Genomic DNA, 19,166 nt, shown 5'->3' on the forward strand with positions numbered 1-19,166 from the left:
TATCAAAGGGGATTAAAAAAACCTAACCACTTGCTTTTGGATCATGAAGTATTTAGTAACTTTTATCAATTTAGCATTTGGTATTTTGAGTACACCAATGGCACATTGAGATGGATTTATTTTTGTGCAAATGGCACCCCAAAATGGGTTGTAACTAAGACCTTGATGTGTGCCTCATAGTTTGTCCTACACACCTAAAAGGGTATTAATTCATTCTCATTCTCTCTCTCTCTCTCTCTCTCTCTCTCTCTCTCTCTCTCTCTCTCTCTCTCTCTCTCTCTCATATAATCAACTACCACTACCACTACCACTATAGGAATTGAACTCTAGACCACCTGGTCACGATGCATTCAATCTAGCAACTGTGACACATCAGTTTGGTCCTCTGGGCATGCACGTGTGCATTGTGTGTCCTCTCCATGCAGTTCAAGAGCAGTTATTCACTCCACACATAGCTACCCAGGTTGATCATGGCCAATCAGTAAGTCAACATATTGCAGATTAAAGATCAAGCCCAATCACCCACTGCAACAATCAGATGTATTTTGTACTCTATGGAGTCCAAACCATGGGAGCTGAAAATTGTTCAGACAAAGCTTATAAAAGTATGCATCTCAGCAGCAGCACAAAAAAAATGTGAACAGAAGCAAATTCATTAATCTGACTTCTTTGTACACCTAGACCTTTACTATATCAAATCCAGACCACAGCAACTTAAAATCCATTTCACAAATATTTTCTGACACCAACCACCACAGGATATCAACTAGAATCTGACCCACACCACTACTATGAGAACAGGCAGACAAGAGGAACCACATGCAGATATGAGAATTGAGTCATTCTTGACAATCACCAAACAAAGTACTTGTTCAAAATAAGGGCTCATATGAAGCTTACAGTGGTCTGTACAAGCTTTTCTCGTTGTCAAAACTTCAAATTTTACACCTATCCCAGTAAAGATGCTCAATCCATGAGTTGAGATAGGTGCACAAACACAGCATTCGTTCTCCAAACTCAAATAGGACTGGATCCCTCCACATTATATAGACCTCAACTTCATAGACTGAGGTAACAAACTTAGGTGAAGCATAGCAGTATGATCTATCTGCTTTTCACCGCCTCTCTGTCTTGCCAGTGGATCGCTTGCCAGAGAAAAGATGTTTTGGCTTCAGATTATAGATCACTCTGTCAGCCTCTCCTTTCCTGGCATTTTTGTTTCTTTGTTTGACAGCCTTCTTCCCTATCTTCACAGCCTTCTTCTTCTGAGCTGTATCCTTAAACCCTTCACCTGGCAATGCTTCAACATGTCGAGAGACAGACCTGGAGCGGGTTCGCAGGCGCTTCTTGGGTTGATCAATATCCATGATATCTCCATCACCATCAATTTCCATGCCTAAAGACCTGTCCCTCTTCCTTCGTTGTCTTGATAAGGATTTGCTGCGAGCCCTTGCCACAGCAGCAGTCGGATCTAGACCCATGCTTGAAAGATGTCGTGACATTCTGGTTGAGTCAAAAAAACGATCTTTATCAAATTTCCTGGGCACAATAGGCTTGCTCCCAGCTATAATTTTCTTCTGCCTGTGTTCCTCCAGCAACTTCTTTTTCTTTTGTCGTATAGCATCGAGTGCTTCTTGTTCTTCTGGAGTAAGTTCTTCTTCACTCATATCACTCTCTTCTTCATTTTCTGCAGCCTCTCTAAGGCCCTCTTCCTTTTCTAATTGTTCTAACCTCTGCAGTATATCAGGGTCAATAAAATCTGCAATATTATGACCATCTATAATCTCAGGAAGTACGTCATCCTTCCACTCCTCTCTAGACAGTAGATACCATTTGTGTAGGTTGGAAGAATACACCCCTGGCCCACCATTCTCATTTTCTATATCCTTTTCTAATTTTCTTTCCTTGGAACTCTTAGCCCTGGCTTCCAAAACTGCTTGAGGAATGCAAGGTGGCCTCTCTTTTGTGTCTCTTGGACGTGGCATTGCCACATGTATCCTGTTCAAGCAGTCGTTGAGCTTTTTTGATTTCATCTTTATCTCAACACGCCGCTGCAACAACCTTTCACATGCTGCATTCCTGACAGCAATGACGCCTTCTTCAGTGAGTGTGCTCATAGTTATCAAACAGTCATCAGCATTAGGCAGATCATCAACCACCAATCCTGCAGCACATTTTGCAGCCTCTGCCTTTACTTCCATAATTATCTTCATATCATCTTCAGGAAGAGTTTCCATGGGTTGCAGATCCACCTTGTTGCACACAACAAGTAATGGCTTACTAACAAAAAGGGGCTTGATACTATGGAAGAGGGCAGCCTGCTGTTCAATGCTATACCCACAAGAGCCTGATACATCAATAAAGAAACAAACTACTGCCTGTAAGTGAGCAAGAGCAGTTATGCTGAGCATTTCAATGGTGTTTCGATCTTCCAATGGATGATCAAGAATTCCTGGGGTGTCAATGACTTGCCACCTCAGATACTTATAATCAGTGTGGCCAACAAACAGAGACTTGGTCGTAAACGCATAAGGCTGGACATCCACATCAGCTCTGGTAATCTTGTTAATGAATGAGCTCTTGCCCACATTTGGGTAACCACAAATCAATATTGTCCTGGTATTTGGATCTATAGATGGAAGCCTAGACATGTGCTGTCTTATTTGCTCAAGATAAGCCAAACTAGGCCCAATTCTCTTCATTATTGTGCACATTCGCCCAAGTGCAGCAACCTTTAGTTTCTTGCACCGGTACAGAGAATCTCCATACTTCAAAAGACGGACATAATCCTTTGAAACTTTTCCGATGAGATTGCGAGCTGTATTGACCTGGCCCAGAGCAAGCTTGTAGTGATCTTTGTCATAAAGCACATTCAGGAGATCACCATAGAAAGGATGGATGTCATCCAACCGGGGGAAGTCCTCGATGATCTTAGAGAGCTTTTCATGGAAGTTCTGCTGTGTGTATTTCACCTTGCGCATGTAAAACTGGCGAAGGCGGGAGATTGCATAGCCCTTGTGCACGACCGTCGGAGTTTGCCGCTGAGTGCGCGAGAGAACAATGTCGATGAAGTCCTTCGAGGAAGGGACTATGGTAATCTGCTTAAAATTGTAGAGCACCATGGCTGCACACGACAGGAAGTAAAACTGCCAGAAAATTGAAGGGGTGTGAACATGCATACGATGAAAATTTTTATCCTTCCAATCTGATACAGACTAAAGCGGTGAGAGGCATGACACATGACCAGGTTGCACAAAGCACCACAAGCATGGCACTAGAAGAAAGCTTAAGAAAACAAGAAAACGGAGGAAGGCCTACCTTGCTTTGCAAACTTGTCGGCAGAAGCCGCCAAAGCGGGTGTCGCCTGAGAGAGAGGAAACCCTAACTTCACAAGAACGACTAAGAGGAGAAAGGAACCACCCGTCGACAGCTTCTTGTGGTGGCCTCTGTGAAAGGGAAAGCTAAGTTTCTCAACTTTGTTTTATACATACACACAAGAGCAGCCTTCTAAGGGTTTTAAGGTGAGACCCCTTGTGTGCCAAGGTTTCATGCAAACAAGAGCAGCCTTCTAAGGGTTTTAAGCTGAGACCCCTTGTGTGCCAAGGTTTAATGCAAAATAGATCCTTAAAATTTACCCAAAATTTTTTTGAAAATCTTAAACTTTATAAAAAAATTTAAAACTTTTCATAATTTTGAAAACCTTAAACTTTATAATATTTGTAATTCTAAAAATAACAAATACATGGATTTTTTATCTAAACTCCATCTAAATTTTAGAGTAAAAGTATTTTGTATCTGCTACTACCAAAAATATCTTTTGTGAACACTTATGTTGCTTTGCTACTAGAATGGCTAGGCTAAAGCACTCTCATGCATAAGTGAAGACTCGTGTCAGTGATAGAATGTGGGTGTTGTGCTCAACTTCAACTTAGAGTAGAGGAGTCAATAAAATGACAATTAACTTAGCATCTATCACTCAATGCACAAGTGCAATAATCTATAGATGTTTTTTCTTGAACAACAACATATCAATGTCTCCTTACAAATGATGAAAAACATCTATCATTCATGCTTCGTTTGTCAAGACCAAAGATTGGTTAAGGGCACCAAGCCCTTGATCACCAACTTGACAAGTGGTCCCATTACAGCATCTATCTTGGTGACCAACCACACAGAGCCTTAATCACTTTTTACAGTATACAAGGTACCTTCACCACTACCTATGAGGATGGAACCCTTGACCTTAGACTTAGCATACCATCTCACTACCACATGAGCTAGCGGGTATTGAAAAGATCAAAGCCTTTTTTGGGTGCAATTGAAGGAAAAAAGCTCATCAAAGCACCACAAAAGAGTGCCTTAAAACAAAAACTAATGAGGGCTAAGTGCAATACTAGATTTGAACCTCCACCATTTAATTTCTGCTGCATTTACTGATCAGCCACATCATCTACAAGTAGCGACATGTTGAACTACTATGTTTGGGATCTGCAACTAATGTTCAGACTGTCACATCATCATACCTACGTTTTTACCACCATCAACCTACCACGGCAACATATCTACTCTCTCTCTCTCTCTCTCTCTCTCTCTCTCTCTCTCTCTCTCTCTCTCTCTCTCTCTCTCTCTCTCTCTCTCTCTCTCTCTCTCTCTCTCTCTCTCTCTCTCTCTCTCTCTCTCTCTCTCTCTCTCTCTCTCTCTCTCTCTCTACATTAGATCCAACTTCCATAACTACGTTTACTGGTGTTTGACCCTTAGATGTTACTTTGCTGCATTTCGAGATCCATTCGGAGTACGACACAGTCTCCAACTCATTACCTTTGCCTTGGTCCTTGAGACACAAAAGTTCGAGGTTCAGTATTCATTCATTGCATAGTGTGTTTGTTGCATGAGCACTGTATTTTCAATAGACATTCACTTCAATATTCTCCATGTTCATTGTCTCTGAGTTGCCCTAACCCTAATTGTGTTCTATCAATTTGTGCTTTGCCGTACGATTGATTTTGTGTTTCATGTGCTCAAAGCGTTTCTTCACAGTTACTACACTCAAGATCTATCTATGGTGGACTGCAAACATCAACACCTCCCTCAATCCACATTCACAAGAGCCATCAACTATTGAACGACTCTCCCCTTTAGCATTTTGTTTATACATTGTGTCTTCTTTTGGAAACCCTAGCGTATCTCCATATACCCCGATTGCCCAGCACCTCAAGATGGCTGCAAAACACTCTTCTCTTGATGTTCATCATGAAAATCAGCAAGCATGCATCTCCTTTTGTTGATGCAACTCTCCAAACTTCGGCCACTACAAAAATGAAAGAGAAGAAAGAGAGAAAAAGAGCCCCAAATAGGCAAGATCAAGTTTCCAAATGAATAACCAACTCCTCCTTGATTAGATCACATTTTTTATATTAAAGGTGAATTAATCCCTTGATCATTAATCATAATTGAGCTGCTCACTAGACCAAACTTAAGCTCAGGGCCTACTTTATAGCTTAAGTGCCCTAAGTGAGCTGCTTATTGAGCGAAACTTTCAATGTATCTCAATCCTAAGTACAAACTTTCAAATCAATTAAGATTTCACATTGCACCTTGTTCCTTTTGCCTTGCTTTTATACCACATATTCTATACACTTGTCCATTGCATGCCCAATGTCAAATCCTTATACAAGTCCTCACCTTTTGGCCTGTCACGCAAAGTAGTAAGTCAATAACGAGAATGCATCACATTATTCACATACACTCACACTTTTTTGTGCCCGCAATTTTAATGTATAACTTACACAATAGTGATTCAGCACTAGAAAATGATATTATAATGATTATTCAATATTCTAGACATTAAATTTAATTTCCCATATTATCCTAGAGTACATGATGTCCTCAAGGTATTTTGGCTTTTTACACTTTGAAGCATGTTTCCCTTCTAGAGTGCCCTTAGGCACTTCTAGACTTCGTATGCACCTTTCCTTTTTTCTTAAGTCATTTTTTATGTGACTTGTTATTTTAGCATATCTTGCTTTTTTACTTTTTTGAGGTTCAATTGAAAATCTAAAGACATAATTATATAGCTCTTGATGTCTTGGTCCTCGTTATGCATTCGCCTTTTTTTTCAAAGCTTTGCATACCCATTACTTTTTACTTTGTATTATAATAGTTGACCTAGAAAAGGGTTAACATTACCTTCCTCACTATTGAGTGCTAGTCTCATGGCACTCAATGCAATGCTTGAAACTTGAGTCAAATGATGGAAGAGGGTGCAATGTTGTGTTGGTGATGAGGATGGGGGTGGAGCTTGATGGTCCTTCTTGGCAACAAGTTGTGTACTTGCAAGGAATAGTTTGTGCTCCTTTAGGGGATGGTGCTTAATTGTGAGGGTGGGTGGGTGGATGGGTGTGTGATTAGAAGTTAGATCTGACGATAGGTGAGCCAAGGCTTCCTAGATATATTCCACACTTGAGGGCACAATCAGTGTAAGGTTATTAGTGCAATGCTATGTAGTGGCAATTGAAGTGAAAACTCTACTAATTTCTTGGATTCTCCTATATTTGAGGACCCTGAATGGTATATGGAGAAAACGCCCAGGGCGTTGGCAGCTGATCCAACAATGGAACAATGTGCTCTAAAGAAGTATGTGGAGAGATTTAAGGAAGAAATAGACCACCCCAAATGCATGGAGTTCTTGAACAAGATAAAAAACAATGTACAAGGTTGGAGCCAACTTGGCAAAGACAACTCACAAAGGGAATCTGGCTAATGAAAGAGCAAGGAAAATAGAAAAATTGTTAAAAATACAACAAAAGAGTTGTATCTAAACCTTGGTCGAAGTTGCAAACCTAAGGCAAAGATGACTCTATTGAGGAGCTCAAAAGAAAGCTTCAAATTGCAAGAGAAGCCATTAGAACTAACATCGAAGCAAAAATGTCTCAACAAGAGTATAAGTTTGCCAAATGGGTACTCAATATGAGGACACCCAAAAATGGGATTCATCAGCTAAGAAGACCCAACGATGTCAACTCTAGCAATGGATTTTGATGACTAGGAGGCAACAAGAGCATTGAAATTACTCCTTAATGAGGATTTAACCACAAGATGTCCACAGGATTATCCCTATTCATCAAATTCAAGTCTCCAACCTCCCAAATAAACTCAAAACAATGCTTCCACTAGATGTTATTTAACATGTCATAGAAATAAATACAACACTAGGAAAGAAGTGGTTCAATCACAAGTCGCAAGACCCTTTGTCATTGCTATATGAGCAAGAAGTATATTGGGATGACAAGGTCTTTAAAGTACCCAAGGGAGTACATGGAGGACAACTTGAGTGGTAGAATAACATACTAGATACCAACAGGAGGCTTGGATTGCTTTCTACATTGCCACTCCATTATGGAAAGAGAAAAATATAATGTGCATGTAAAATGAACCCTTGATGGCACTAATTGGGTAGCTCATCAAGAGATAACCCTAGGCAATGCTGTCCAAAACTCCCTTGGAACATCGTGGACATTGTTGTCTAGGCTCTCTTGATTCTATCTCATAAGGGAAGCTCCATTTTATATCCATGGGGATCAACTTGAATTTAAGGCTCCTAAATAGGATTATGGTCACCTAATGGCTTACCTAGCATCAATCATCAAGCAACTATTTGTGCAAATCAACTTTAATGAAAGTAGACCTGTGTCACACTTGGTTCAAAGATAGTGAGAAATAAAGGGAAAGCTAATGTATCATCTCCTTTGTTTGTTAGATAAAGTATCACTCCGGCCCCCTAAAATGACATGATTTTGGGCTTTAGAATATTTATTAGGATTTTCATTATCCACCTCATTCTTAAAACCCCTTAAGTTTGACACTTTTAAAGGAAACTCTTGGCTCACCTAGATCACCCAACCATAGGACAAATCTATCAGGGATTTGCCCTCCTCCTTGTTGAGATGTCAAGCTCTACATGAGCTGGCATCCACTATGTGTCTTGGTGATGTGGCAAGATATTATTCATTGGAATGTTAGGTGACCAACATGAGGATATGCCAGTGATTCTATAGCTAGGCTACACCCATGTTGTCCATCCTTGGTCATGGCACATTCATTGTGTTACATCTTCTTTCCTTAGTGGGTTTACACTTAGTGACCACATGTACATATGTTGTTGTATTTTTATATTAGTTTTTTTATCATGTTGTAGGCTTAGTTCTTGTGTGTGTCAACCCTATCTCTCTAAGTTCTCAAGTCTGCATTGCTTTTATGTGTATGCTCTTGGGTTCTTCACCTCTCTTCCCTCTTGTCTATTTTCATGGTATTAGAGCCGTCCCATGGTTGTGGGAGATTGATTGAAGGCTAAGGTGAAGGCGTTAGACCACAAAAGCAAGCAAAAAAGCAATAAGTAAGAAACTCTTCCACTTTCCTTAATTTACCTTAGGTTATAGCCATAAGAGGCTCCTAAGACTGGCAAGGCTACAGTCCCCGATTGTAATGAAACTTGGTGAATAAGAAGAACAATGTGTATATTGTTAATAAGACCATAATAGCTTTCCTACTATGATTTTTGGCATCTGAGGTCATTTTGGCCTCCATTTTGGACCTGGAAGTGGTCACGATAGTAGTTTTTGGATATATTGCAATTTCGGCTATATCGACTGTTTATAGGTATATAGGTTACAAATTTCAAATCTATAAGGTTTTAGGTGTTTCCTAAATTGCAAAAGTTATTATTGTGTAGTCAATGAAAAAGGTTGCATCCTTAGTTGTGGTGCATCTACAACTTGCTTACAAATTGTAGTTTTTGCATGTTGTTATTTTATCAAAATGTGTGTCAACTTCAACTAGATTGTTAGTGACAAGCTTAATAAGAACAATTATCCTACACAAAAGTTTAAGATGACAAATTTCTTGAAGGGCACATGTGTTTGGAATTACATTGACGGAGATATGGTAGTAGCACTTGAAGTTCCTGTGCAAAATCCTACTACGGAATAGGTAAAGGCTAAGAAGGATTGGGAGTAGACATAAAGTCATGTATTGGCTATTTGTTAGTATCACAAATAGCATGATGGGCTATTTGTAGGAATCTCTATTGTAGAAACTCTTGGATCCATCAGTGTGGTAGTTGATGATGATGATGATGATGATGATGTTGTGCATGCATGCTTAAATGGACTTGGAGATGAATACAAGAGCTTTAGGTCATTTATGAATACCAAGGATGATATCCCTGATTTTACAGACTTAATTTCTATGTTGATACTTGAGGAGAAAAACCTTGGCTTGGATTCCTCTTCTTCTCAAAGTAAGAATAAGTATAAAAAGATGTTATACTCTACTAGTAGAGATAGAGATCATAGCAAAAGCAAAGGTGGTGATTGTGGTCAAAGTTATGATACACAACAAAATAGAGGAGGACAATCCCAAGGAAAAGGAAGTCAAAGAGGTTAAGTTGCAGATTCTAATGGGCAAAAAAATTCTAATGATAGTAGGGAGTACTGACATCATGGTTAAAAATGTCACATTTCTAAAAACTTCTTCAAAAAGAACATAATTAGAAATGGAAAAAAGCAACAAGGAAATTATACATCTAGAAGCAGAATCAATGATGACAAAAGTGAACAGTTATTTGTTATGCAGCACTTTATGAATACCATGACTTTTGATGTTTCATCAATGAATTATGTATGGTATGTAGACTCAAGTGCCTCTAACCACATGGCTTCTCATAGAGAGTGGTTTAGAGAGATGCAAAGTCTCGAATTTTCAGGCTATGTGGAGACATGGGATGATGTAGTTCACCCCATTACTCATGTTAGAAATGTTCCTTTGAGTATGTAGGATGGTAAAACTAAGTACTTGATTGAAGTGCTACATGTATCAGATATTACAAAAAATTTGGCATCTGTTGTTTGGATGGTTGAACAAGGATTGTAAATTCAATTCACATTTGATGGTTGCTATGTAGAAGATTTTAAAAATGATTGCAGATTGATTGCAAAATAGAAACATGATGGCAGATTGTTTACTCTTGATGTAAGTCTACATGAAATGGATGCTGCCATGTTTGCACAAGGTTCATACGTTGTGGCTGACATTGAAATTCGGCATAAGAGAATTAGTCATGTGAATGTGCATTGGTTGAAAGACATGCAGTCAAAATAGATTGTGGATGGTTCGCCCAAGTTTATGGTTTGATAGGATGCATAAAGTAGATGAAGCAAGTCAATTTGGAAAGCAAACAAGATATATATTTCCATCTGAAAAGCATGTATGCAAGAAGCCACTTAAATTGATACATTCTGATGTGTGGGGTCCTACAAAGATTGCAACTTTGAGTGGTTGCAAGTATTATATTTTCTTCATTGATGATCATACTCATAAAGTATGGATTTACTTTATGTGTGAGAAAAGTGAGGTGTTTACTCACTTTAAAACCTTTAAGGCTTTGGTTGAGAAGGAGATAGGGTTGCATATTAAATGCCTAATATCAGATGGAGGGGAAGAATAACTCTCCAATGGGTTTTCTGATTTTTTGCAAAAAAATGGTATATAGAGATTGTATATGTGTAGATATACTCCACATCAAAACGGAGTTATTGAGTAGAAAAATAGGCATATTGTAGAGATGGCTCATGTATTGATGTCAAAAAGAACTTGTCCCATTACTATTGGGTTGAAGCAATTGCCACTATTGTACATAGTATGAACAGGATACCTACTACTATTGTACATGGTATGACACTCGAAGAGAAGTTTATGGGTAGAAAGGCAAATCTATCCCATCTAAGGATATTTGGATGTATTGCTCATGTGCATATTCCTAATGAGTTGCATAGTAAATTGGATCCCAAAGCAAAAATTTATATATTTGTTGGATATTCGCTTGAGTAGAAGGGATATATAAGTTATAACCCTATTACACATGACCTGACAACTAGCAAGTATTTTGTTTTTTATGAAATGAGTAGCTAGTATAGTAATGTATAGAATGCACTTGGGGTTGATGAGCATGAGAATGCAGCTATGCAAAAAATAGATCAACAATCATAAACATTGAGTGGACCACAAGAGTCTCCTAGTCATGGTTCTGTTAACAAACCTTAGATTGGCAGATTGAGGTCATAGGCGACTCCACCAAGTGCATCACAAATGTCAAGAAAAGGTAAAGAGAAAGTTGGCGAATCATGTATTATGATAGATGTATCATCAAGTTTCTCTTATGTTGATGCTAATTCAAATGGCTCAGAGCTTGAATGAAGACTTTGGAATTTTATTCATTAAAATACTTGGTGTGCAAAAGGCATAAGAGGATACTAAAGCACCCGATAATGATCCAAGTCCATGCAAGTCAAGTAGAGTAAGAAAGCCAATGCAATGATTGACATATGATAGCTATGTAGCTCATCACTATGCATACATGTCTAAGGCTATGCAAGATGTGGAACCCACTTGTTTTGAGGATGGAGTGGGTAATGAGTATTAAGATCGTGCTACGAATGAAGAAATTATCAGAATCACATGGTGTAGGACTTACTTGAGCTGGTGCACCAAACACACACTATATACACAAGAGGAAGCTCACTCAAGAACACAAGAAGAGAGATGGAGGCCAAAAACGTTTTCTTGCTGATTTCTTCTTCTTCTTCCACACACTATACAATGTACACAAAGTATAGATAAGATCCAACATAAAGGAAAGTGGTCTACTAAGTCAAATAGTGCATAACAGACTACAATAATCGATTGGTGCTATATCTTTGCAAGTTGTAGGTAGGTGTAACAAACTAAATATAATAAGTGATAAGTTAGTGACCATGTGAGTATCATAATGACCACCAATGTGCTAAGCGTGGATGTGCGGACCCATCTAGCTAGGTGGTCCATTATCAATGTCCACACGTGTTGAGCTTGCCATCTCAACACTCCCCCTCAAGCTCAACTCTATCTCTACAACTCTAAGTAAGCTTCGGAACTTTTGAAGCTTCTCTACACCCAATGCCTTTGTGAAAATGTCAACTATCTGATCATGTGTGTTGATATATACCAAGTCAATCTCTCCTGCAAGTACCTTCTCTCTCACAAAGTGGTAGTGCACCTCAATGTGTTTTGTCCTAGCATGGAACATTGGATTCCTAGCTAGCTGTATGTTGCTCATGTTGTCATAATGAATGACAATTGGATCGTCTCCTTGCACATCCAAATCACCTAATAACTTTTGCAGCCATACCACCTCACATGTTGCCATAGCAACACCTCTATACTTAGCCTTTGTACTCAATAAAGTAGCTATAGGTTGCTTTTTGTTGCTCCATGTAACTGTTGCACTACCAAGGGAAAACATGAATCCACTAGTAGATATTCTGTCTGACATGCTACTAGCCCAATCTGCATCTGTATATCCAAAGACCTATACATCCTTACTTGCCTCATAAAAAGTCCATAATGTAAAGTGGACTTCAAATACCTCAATATATGTCTAACTGCATCCAAATGAGACTTTCTAGGCATCTGCATAAACTGGCTAACAAGGCCAATAACATAGCTCAAGTCTGGCCTTATGATAGTCATGTAAATCAAACTCCCTATTATCCTCTTAAACATAGTAGAGTCTTCTATCTCATCCCCAACGTTAGCACTCAACTTCACATTTTGCTCCAATGGTACAGAAAGAGGCTTACATGTTGTTATACCATATTTGGATAACATATCCAAGCCATACTGCCTTTGGGATAGCCATATACCATCATCACGTCTAATCACCTCAATACCAAGAAAGTATCTCAGCTCACCCAAATCTTTCATCTCAAACATCTTCTTCAAGAAGTCCTTAACTTCAGCAATCCCATTGTCACTATCACCTGTAATAATCAAGTCATCCACATAAATGACTATGATGACCAAATCTACATCTCCCCTTCTCACATAAAGTGAGTGATCACCATCAGAAATACAAAATCCAATATTGACAAGATACTCTCCAATCTTGTCAGACCATGCTCTAGATGCTTGCTTCAGCCCATAGAGCGCCTCATTAACCTGGACACATGTGGGATACTCTAAATCCTCATAGCCTGCTAGCTGCTCTATATACACTTGTTCTTGTAATTCACCATGCAAGAAGGCCTTCTTAACATCCATTTGATACAAACTCCAACCTTTGGTCTGCCAAGGCAATCACGCATCTAACAGTTGCCATCCTAGCAACTATACTAAATGTCTCTTCATAATCTATGCCACATGTTTGAGCATAGCTTGTTCAACCAACCTAGCCTTATTCCTACTAATGGAACCATCTACATTATGGTTGACTTTGTAAACCCACTTACAGCCAATAGCTTTCATACCCTTAGGCAAGGATACCAAATCCCAAGTCTTATTGGCTTCTAATGCAACCATCTCCTCATCCATTGCTGCATCTCAATGAGCATGATCAACATGATCCTCAAAACAAGTGGGTTCAACATCCTCAACTACCTTCACCATATAAGCATAATGGTGAGCTGCATAACCTTCAAAACCAAATCTTTTAATAGGGTATCTGACCCTGCTAGACCTACATACCATTGGATCACTCAATGGAGCCTTTACATTACTATGAGCTCTCTGTATACCTGGTGTCCTGATTGAAGGAATACCAAGCTCATCATCCAAACTTTCAGAACCACTAGAATCTCCATCAAATCCCAAATGACTAGTAGATGCATCATTACCATCCAGCACTTTCTTCTTTCCTTTGTCTTTGCCTACAACACTTACACATCCACTTGAAGATGTGGGGCTACTCCTTAGTTTTCTAGACCAAGGGCTTATTGTAGATGTAGTACTAGATGATGTTTCTGGTCCACTAAGACTCTATGATTCTTGTTTTTCTTTCTGCACATAGCTATCATGATCATTATCATCATCTAATACATCACCAACACGTGCATACTAATTGCTCATCTCATAAAAAATAACATCCCTGCTCACTTTGAGCTCACCTGACAGGGTTATAACAATTATACCCTTTCTACTCTAAAGAGTATCCAATAAAAATATATTTTTTAGCCTTTGAATCAAGCTTCTTCCACAACTCACCTAGCACATGAATATATGCAACACAACCAAATACCTTCAAATGTGATACATTGGACTTCTTGTGCCAATAAAGCATTCTTCAAGAGTCATCCTATGAATTGCAGTCGTGGGAGCTCTGTTCAAAATATAGATAGTAGTATGGACAGCTTCAAACCAAAAATGTTTTGGTATATTCTTTTCATCCATTAATGCCCGTGCAACTTCTACAATATGCATATTTTTTCTGTTTGCAACCCCATTTTGATGTGGGGTATACTTACAAGTAAATTGACTCTTTATCCCATGAGTCCTTAAGAAGCCATTAAACTCATTAGAGAGGTACTCGCCCCCTTCATTTGATCTTAGGCACTTCACTTTCAAGCATGTTTCTATTTCAACAGTTGCCTTGAAAGATTTGAAGTGCTCAAATACATCACTCTTTTTCTTCATGAAATATACCCATAGCTTCCTTGAACAGCCATCAATAAATGTGACAAAGTATTTGCTGCCATCTAGAGATACATTATGTGTAGGCTTCCAAACATCTGTATGCACTACATCAAGTATATTTTTGCTCACTTCTCTATCATGCGAGAAGGGTTGTCTCGCTTGCTTACCAAACTGGCATGCTTCATAGACTTTATGATCTAAAAGAAGGCAACCTTGTAACTAATCCTTTGGACTATATTAAATTCAGCCTTTGCACATTTGCATGTCCGATACATTTATGCCATATTTCAATGTCTGCAACCTCTCCTTTTCCTTTAGCATACATAGTAGCATCCATTGTAGGAATTCAAGCATCTAGAGTAAACATGCAGCCAACTCTACTTCCTTTTGCGACCAACCTGCACTTATCATTAAAGTCTTCTACAAAACAATCTTTTGCATTGAATTGAACCTGCAACCCTTGCTCTACCATTTGGTCAATAGACAATATATTCTTTGTAATTGATGGCACATGTAATACATCTGTCAATCTCTTTGTCTGGCCATCATGCAAGGACAAGGGAACCTTTCCAATGTGTGAAATTGGGTGGCATGAATCATCACCCGTCTGCACATAACTTGGATTTTGTAAGTCCTGCATCTCTCCAAACCATTCAACATGATTGGTTATATGATTAGATGCACTTGAATTGACATACCATACATAATCATGTGTCGCCTTTCCTATAGTTGCATTTGTTAACCCCAAGTCAAGATGGCGAAAGATGGAGAAAAAGCAAAGGAAGATGAAAAAAGAGCGAAGACACACAAGCGGCCCCTAAAGATGGACCGGGGCAAAAAGCGCAACCTTAAAAGAAAAGGCGCCTCAAAAAACTCAAAAAATCCTTGTAAAAGAGCGCCAGGCTCCCTCCTGTGCCCATTGTAAAATATTAGATGGGTATAGGCTAGAGGCACGGGGCTAAAAGAGAAAAAGGGAAAAAGGACCTTGCCACAATGACCGGTCATGTAAAAAAGGGATGGGTGCCCATGGGATTTTAGGGTTTGTATATATAAAGTTCAAAAAGTAAATAAGAGATCATTCTTTGGTATGTGGCAAAAGGAGTCTTCTTCTTCTTCTCTCCTTCTCACCTTCTTGCTTATGTGTGCTCTTGAGAGAGGGAGCGTGAGAGTGTGAGTGAGTGAGTGTGTGTGAGAGTGAGGGATCAAGAGGGTGAAGCTCTTCACCATCTCCTCTTCTTCTTCTTCTCTTCCCTTCTCTTTTCTTGTACGCGCAGCCATGGAGGATGGAGCTTGGAGGTAGAGGAGGCTTGAGGATGCTTGAGCTAGCATCTAGGATCGTGGAGCTACCGGTGTGTGGAAGGGAGGAGGCAACTCATATCGGCACTAAGGTAAGCTCACTACACCCGTAGGATCGACATCGCGTCGGCTAGGTGAGAGATAGCCATTAGAGCTCGCTTGGAACACTTGAAACAATAAGCGGTCCGTGGGTCTTGGCGGTTGAGCGAAAGCTCCCACATTTTGGTTCTGTTGCAGGGACCAACGGATTCAAGCTTGAGCACTTGCGTGCCTCATATCGAGTATCGAAGTAAGGGATTCATCCCCGAACCGGAGCTTGAGATAGGTAGGAAGTTGGGTGTTTTTTATCTTCAAAACAGGTAAGTATTTTGGGTTATTTTGTTTGTTTAATGATTAGGAAACATGGAGAAATCGGTTCAGTATTTTACTTCCGATTCGTGTTGCATTTAGAGTAGGATAGGATTAGGAAATTGCACTGGAGAAGGGTAGGGTTTACTATTGCAAAACAGGGCAAACAGGGCAAAAAATTGTGCAAAAATGGCAAAAAACTCGCTTGCGATGCTTAAGATTGGTAAGTAAGTGATTGGGGGCATCAACACCATACTCGAGAAGGGGTATAAGAGCCAAAAGGCCAAGAAAACACTCATTTGCAACAGTTCAGTGTGAAAGAGAGAGAGAGAGAGAGAGAGAGAGAGAGAGAGCTACCAGCCGATTCAATTTGATCACACCAATGATGAGCCCGTTACTCCATCCAGGTATATGAATCCCTTCTCTTGCTCCCTTAGGTCGGATTTGGAAGGTAATGCCTGGTATGATTGAGTGAAGCACGAGAAACGATCGAAATCGAGTCTCTGCTATTTACGTGCGCCGCACTCGGCCTGTCCGAGTGGCCACTCCTGGGCCGAGTCCCAAAATCAGCCCTCGGCCACGTATCAAATTCGGCCCTCGATCCACTTGCCTCGGCCCCGTCCGAACAACCTTGTCCAAGTGACCCCGTCCGAGTGACTCCATCCGATCCCCCCCTGACCAAGTCCCAGATTCGACCCTCAACCCCGTCCGAGTAACCCACTCGGACCCTGCAATTTGGACCAGTTGGGCCAAGTGTAGATTTTTACCATATTTGCAGAAAATAGACATGACCTGGCTAGGACTTAGTAGCTCAAACTGTTGAAAGCTCGTAAGGCGCTCAGAACTTGATTATGGCACGTGGAATAGGCAAAATCGTAGGGCACCGCTGCTTAGCAGCTTAGAAGTGGGCAGTTGCAAGACCTAGAGGCTTAGATGCGACCTGCTGAGCTGTAAGGTCTGATCAGACCAAAAACAAACGAGACAACATCTTAGGGAACCCTAAACCCTGACAAGACGGCCAGGAAGTTGACCAACAAGCCTATTCGACCCAAAGCAACGTGAGAGTGTGTAAGACGACTAGGAAGTGATTGCTGCACTCACCCTGAATTTTCACACTTGGAGTACACATAAGGAAATTGAAAGCCTGATTGAGCACAAGTGCACGAGGAAAGACACATTGAGTGGCCATAAATTGAGGATTGTATTAAAATAACTGAAGGAACTCACCCAGATAAACCACTCAAGGAACCCACCAGTAAGAGAGAACCCAATACATAGACAAACCATTAACGCGTAGAGGTAGGACCAAGCAAGGGACACCGATGAAGTGGATCTGACAAGCCTACTGAACCTAATCGATAGCTTTCCAGATTTAGCTCAACAAGCTGGTCAGTAGTTATGACGCTCATGCTCGGTACGAGCACCGCGGTAGGACGACATACGCTATCATTGCAGATCCAGAATAGGAGAGAAAGCTGGCCCGCAAGGCATTGCAAAGCATGGCTGCGTACAATAGGGATCAGCAGGCTAGGAACCAAAGGCAAGGCATGGAGTTGCGAGAGGTGCAGCGGGTACTAAACTTGGCTGGCAAGAATCGAACGGACCATGAGAGGGCACTAGAAGGAGACTTAACGCTGAGTGAGCTTCTTATGAAGTGATTGCTCGATAACACGGCTGCAGAGCAAAATGCCACGGCTCTAGTGACATCGTTGCTCGCGGGATTAGGAGCAAACCAAGGCCCACAGAGCCAGGCTAAAATCCCTATTGTTGCCAAGCAACTCGATAAGTACCAGCCCCATGACGATCCCTACAGCTTTGTCGAGTAGTTTGAGCAAGTCCGCAAAGCCAATGGCCTCAACAACTTGACTCAATGCTCGCAAGCGTTCGGGCTTTGCTTAGGCGACAAAGGTAGAACATGGTATACGAGCTTAGATAACGCGGAGCGAGCCAACTTCGATGGCCTCAAGGATCTCTTCATTAAGAGATTTGCCGAGCCCGGATACTCCGATAATCTACTAGTATGCTTGATGAATGTCAAGCAGAAAGAGAAGGAGGACATTCGCGATTACGTGACCCATGTACGGAGTCTCTTCAAGAGAATCCCTACTGGAGAGCGATCGACTGAAAGGGTAGTGTCAACTATATTCATCAATGGGATTCAGAATGAGAAACTATACAAGGCTTTGGCAGGCAACTTGAGCTTGCAGTGGGATGCTCTAGCCAGGGTCTTTGAGGAGGCCATCTGAGTTGACGATCAACTGAAGGAGCGGAGCTCCAGAAGCGCGAACCTAGAGGAGATCAATTCGCGAAGCTTAGAAAGAGCGTCAGCCTCGAGTGAGCGATCAGCACCATCAGCCTAGGATAAGGGGAAAACCATCGAAAGAATCAAGACTTGGCTGACGTTAGAATGGAACTAGCCAAGCTACAGGATATATTGAGACGACCAACGTGCCCATTGAGCATGGCACGAGATACCTCTCCAATATGCCTGTTTTTCCTTTCTGCAATTCCATTTTGTTGTGGGGTATGACTGCATGAATATTGTTGCTTTATGCCATGCTCCTGGAGGAACCTTACAAACTCATTTGAGAGGTACTCTCCCCCTCCATCTGACCTTAGGCATTTTATTTGCAGGCCTGTTTCTTTTTCAACCATAGCTTTAAGAGTTTTGAAATCCCCAAACTCTTCACTTTTGTTTTTCATAAAATACACCCAAACTTTTCTGCTATAGTCATCAATAAAGTGACAAAATAATGACAGCCTCCAATAGATGCAGCTTTAGTAGTCCACACATCAGAGTGGATTAATTCCAATGGCTTCTTACTCTCTTGAACATGTCTAGGAAATGGTTTCCTTGCATGTTTTCCAAACTGACAAGCTTCACATACCTTATGCATTTCTGCAACCTTGAATTTAGGCAACCCTGCAACAATATTTTGGTCTTGCATTGATTTAAGTCGCTGTACATTAACATGACCAATGCATTTATGCCAGATATCAATATCTGCAACTACACCAGTCCC

General features: G+C 40.5%; 1 protein-coding gene across 2 annotated transcripts; it reads right to left on the reverse strand.

Moving 5' to 3' along the window:
* Positions 1-852: 852 nt before the first annotated feature.
* LOC148009229 (nucleolar GTP-binding protein 1-like) lies at positions 853-3,467 on the reverse strand. Of its 2 annotated transcripts, none has more exons than XM_087673660.1 (2): positions 3,319-3,467; positions 853-3,124 (listed from the first exon to the last, which is right to left on the reverse strand). In XM_087673660.1, exon 2 carries the CDS (start codon positions 3,120-3,122, stop codon positions 1,116-1,118), a length of 2,007 nt encoding a protein of 668 aa, XP_087529786.1. In that variant the 5' UTR covers positions 3,123-3,124; positions 3,319-3,467; the 3' UTR covers positions 853-1,115. The 2 variants fall into 2 exon arrangements, with proteins under 2 accessions (XP_087529786.1, XP_087529785.1); XM_087673659.1 differs by having other exon boundaries at positions 853-3,146.
* Between the last annotated feature and the right edge of the window lie 15,699 nt (positions 3,468-19,166).

This window comes from Lygodium microphyllum, unplaced genomic scaffold (assembly GCF_053477565.2).
Source record: "Lygodium microphyllum isolate KBCC unplaced genomic scaffold, Lygodium_microphyllum_v1.1.10 scaffold_32, whole genome shotgun sequence".
In the NCBI taxonomy this organism is placed as follows: domain Eukaryota; kingdom Viridiplantae; phylum Streptophyta; class Polypodiopsida; order Schizaeales; family Lygodiaceae; genus Lygodium; species Lygodium microphyllum.

Coding starts and splice junctions, on each gene's coding strand:
- LOC148009229 (XM_087673660.1), bottom strand. CDS start 3,122: ATGGTGCTCTACAATTTTAAGCAGATTACCATAGTCCCTTCCTCGAAG.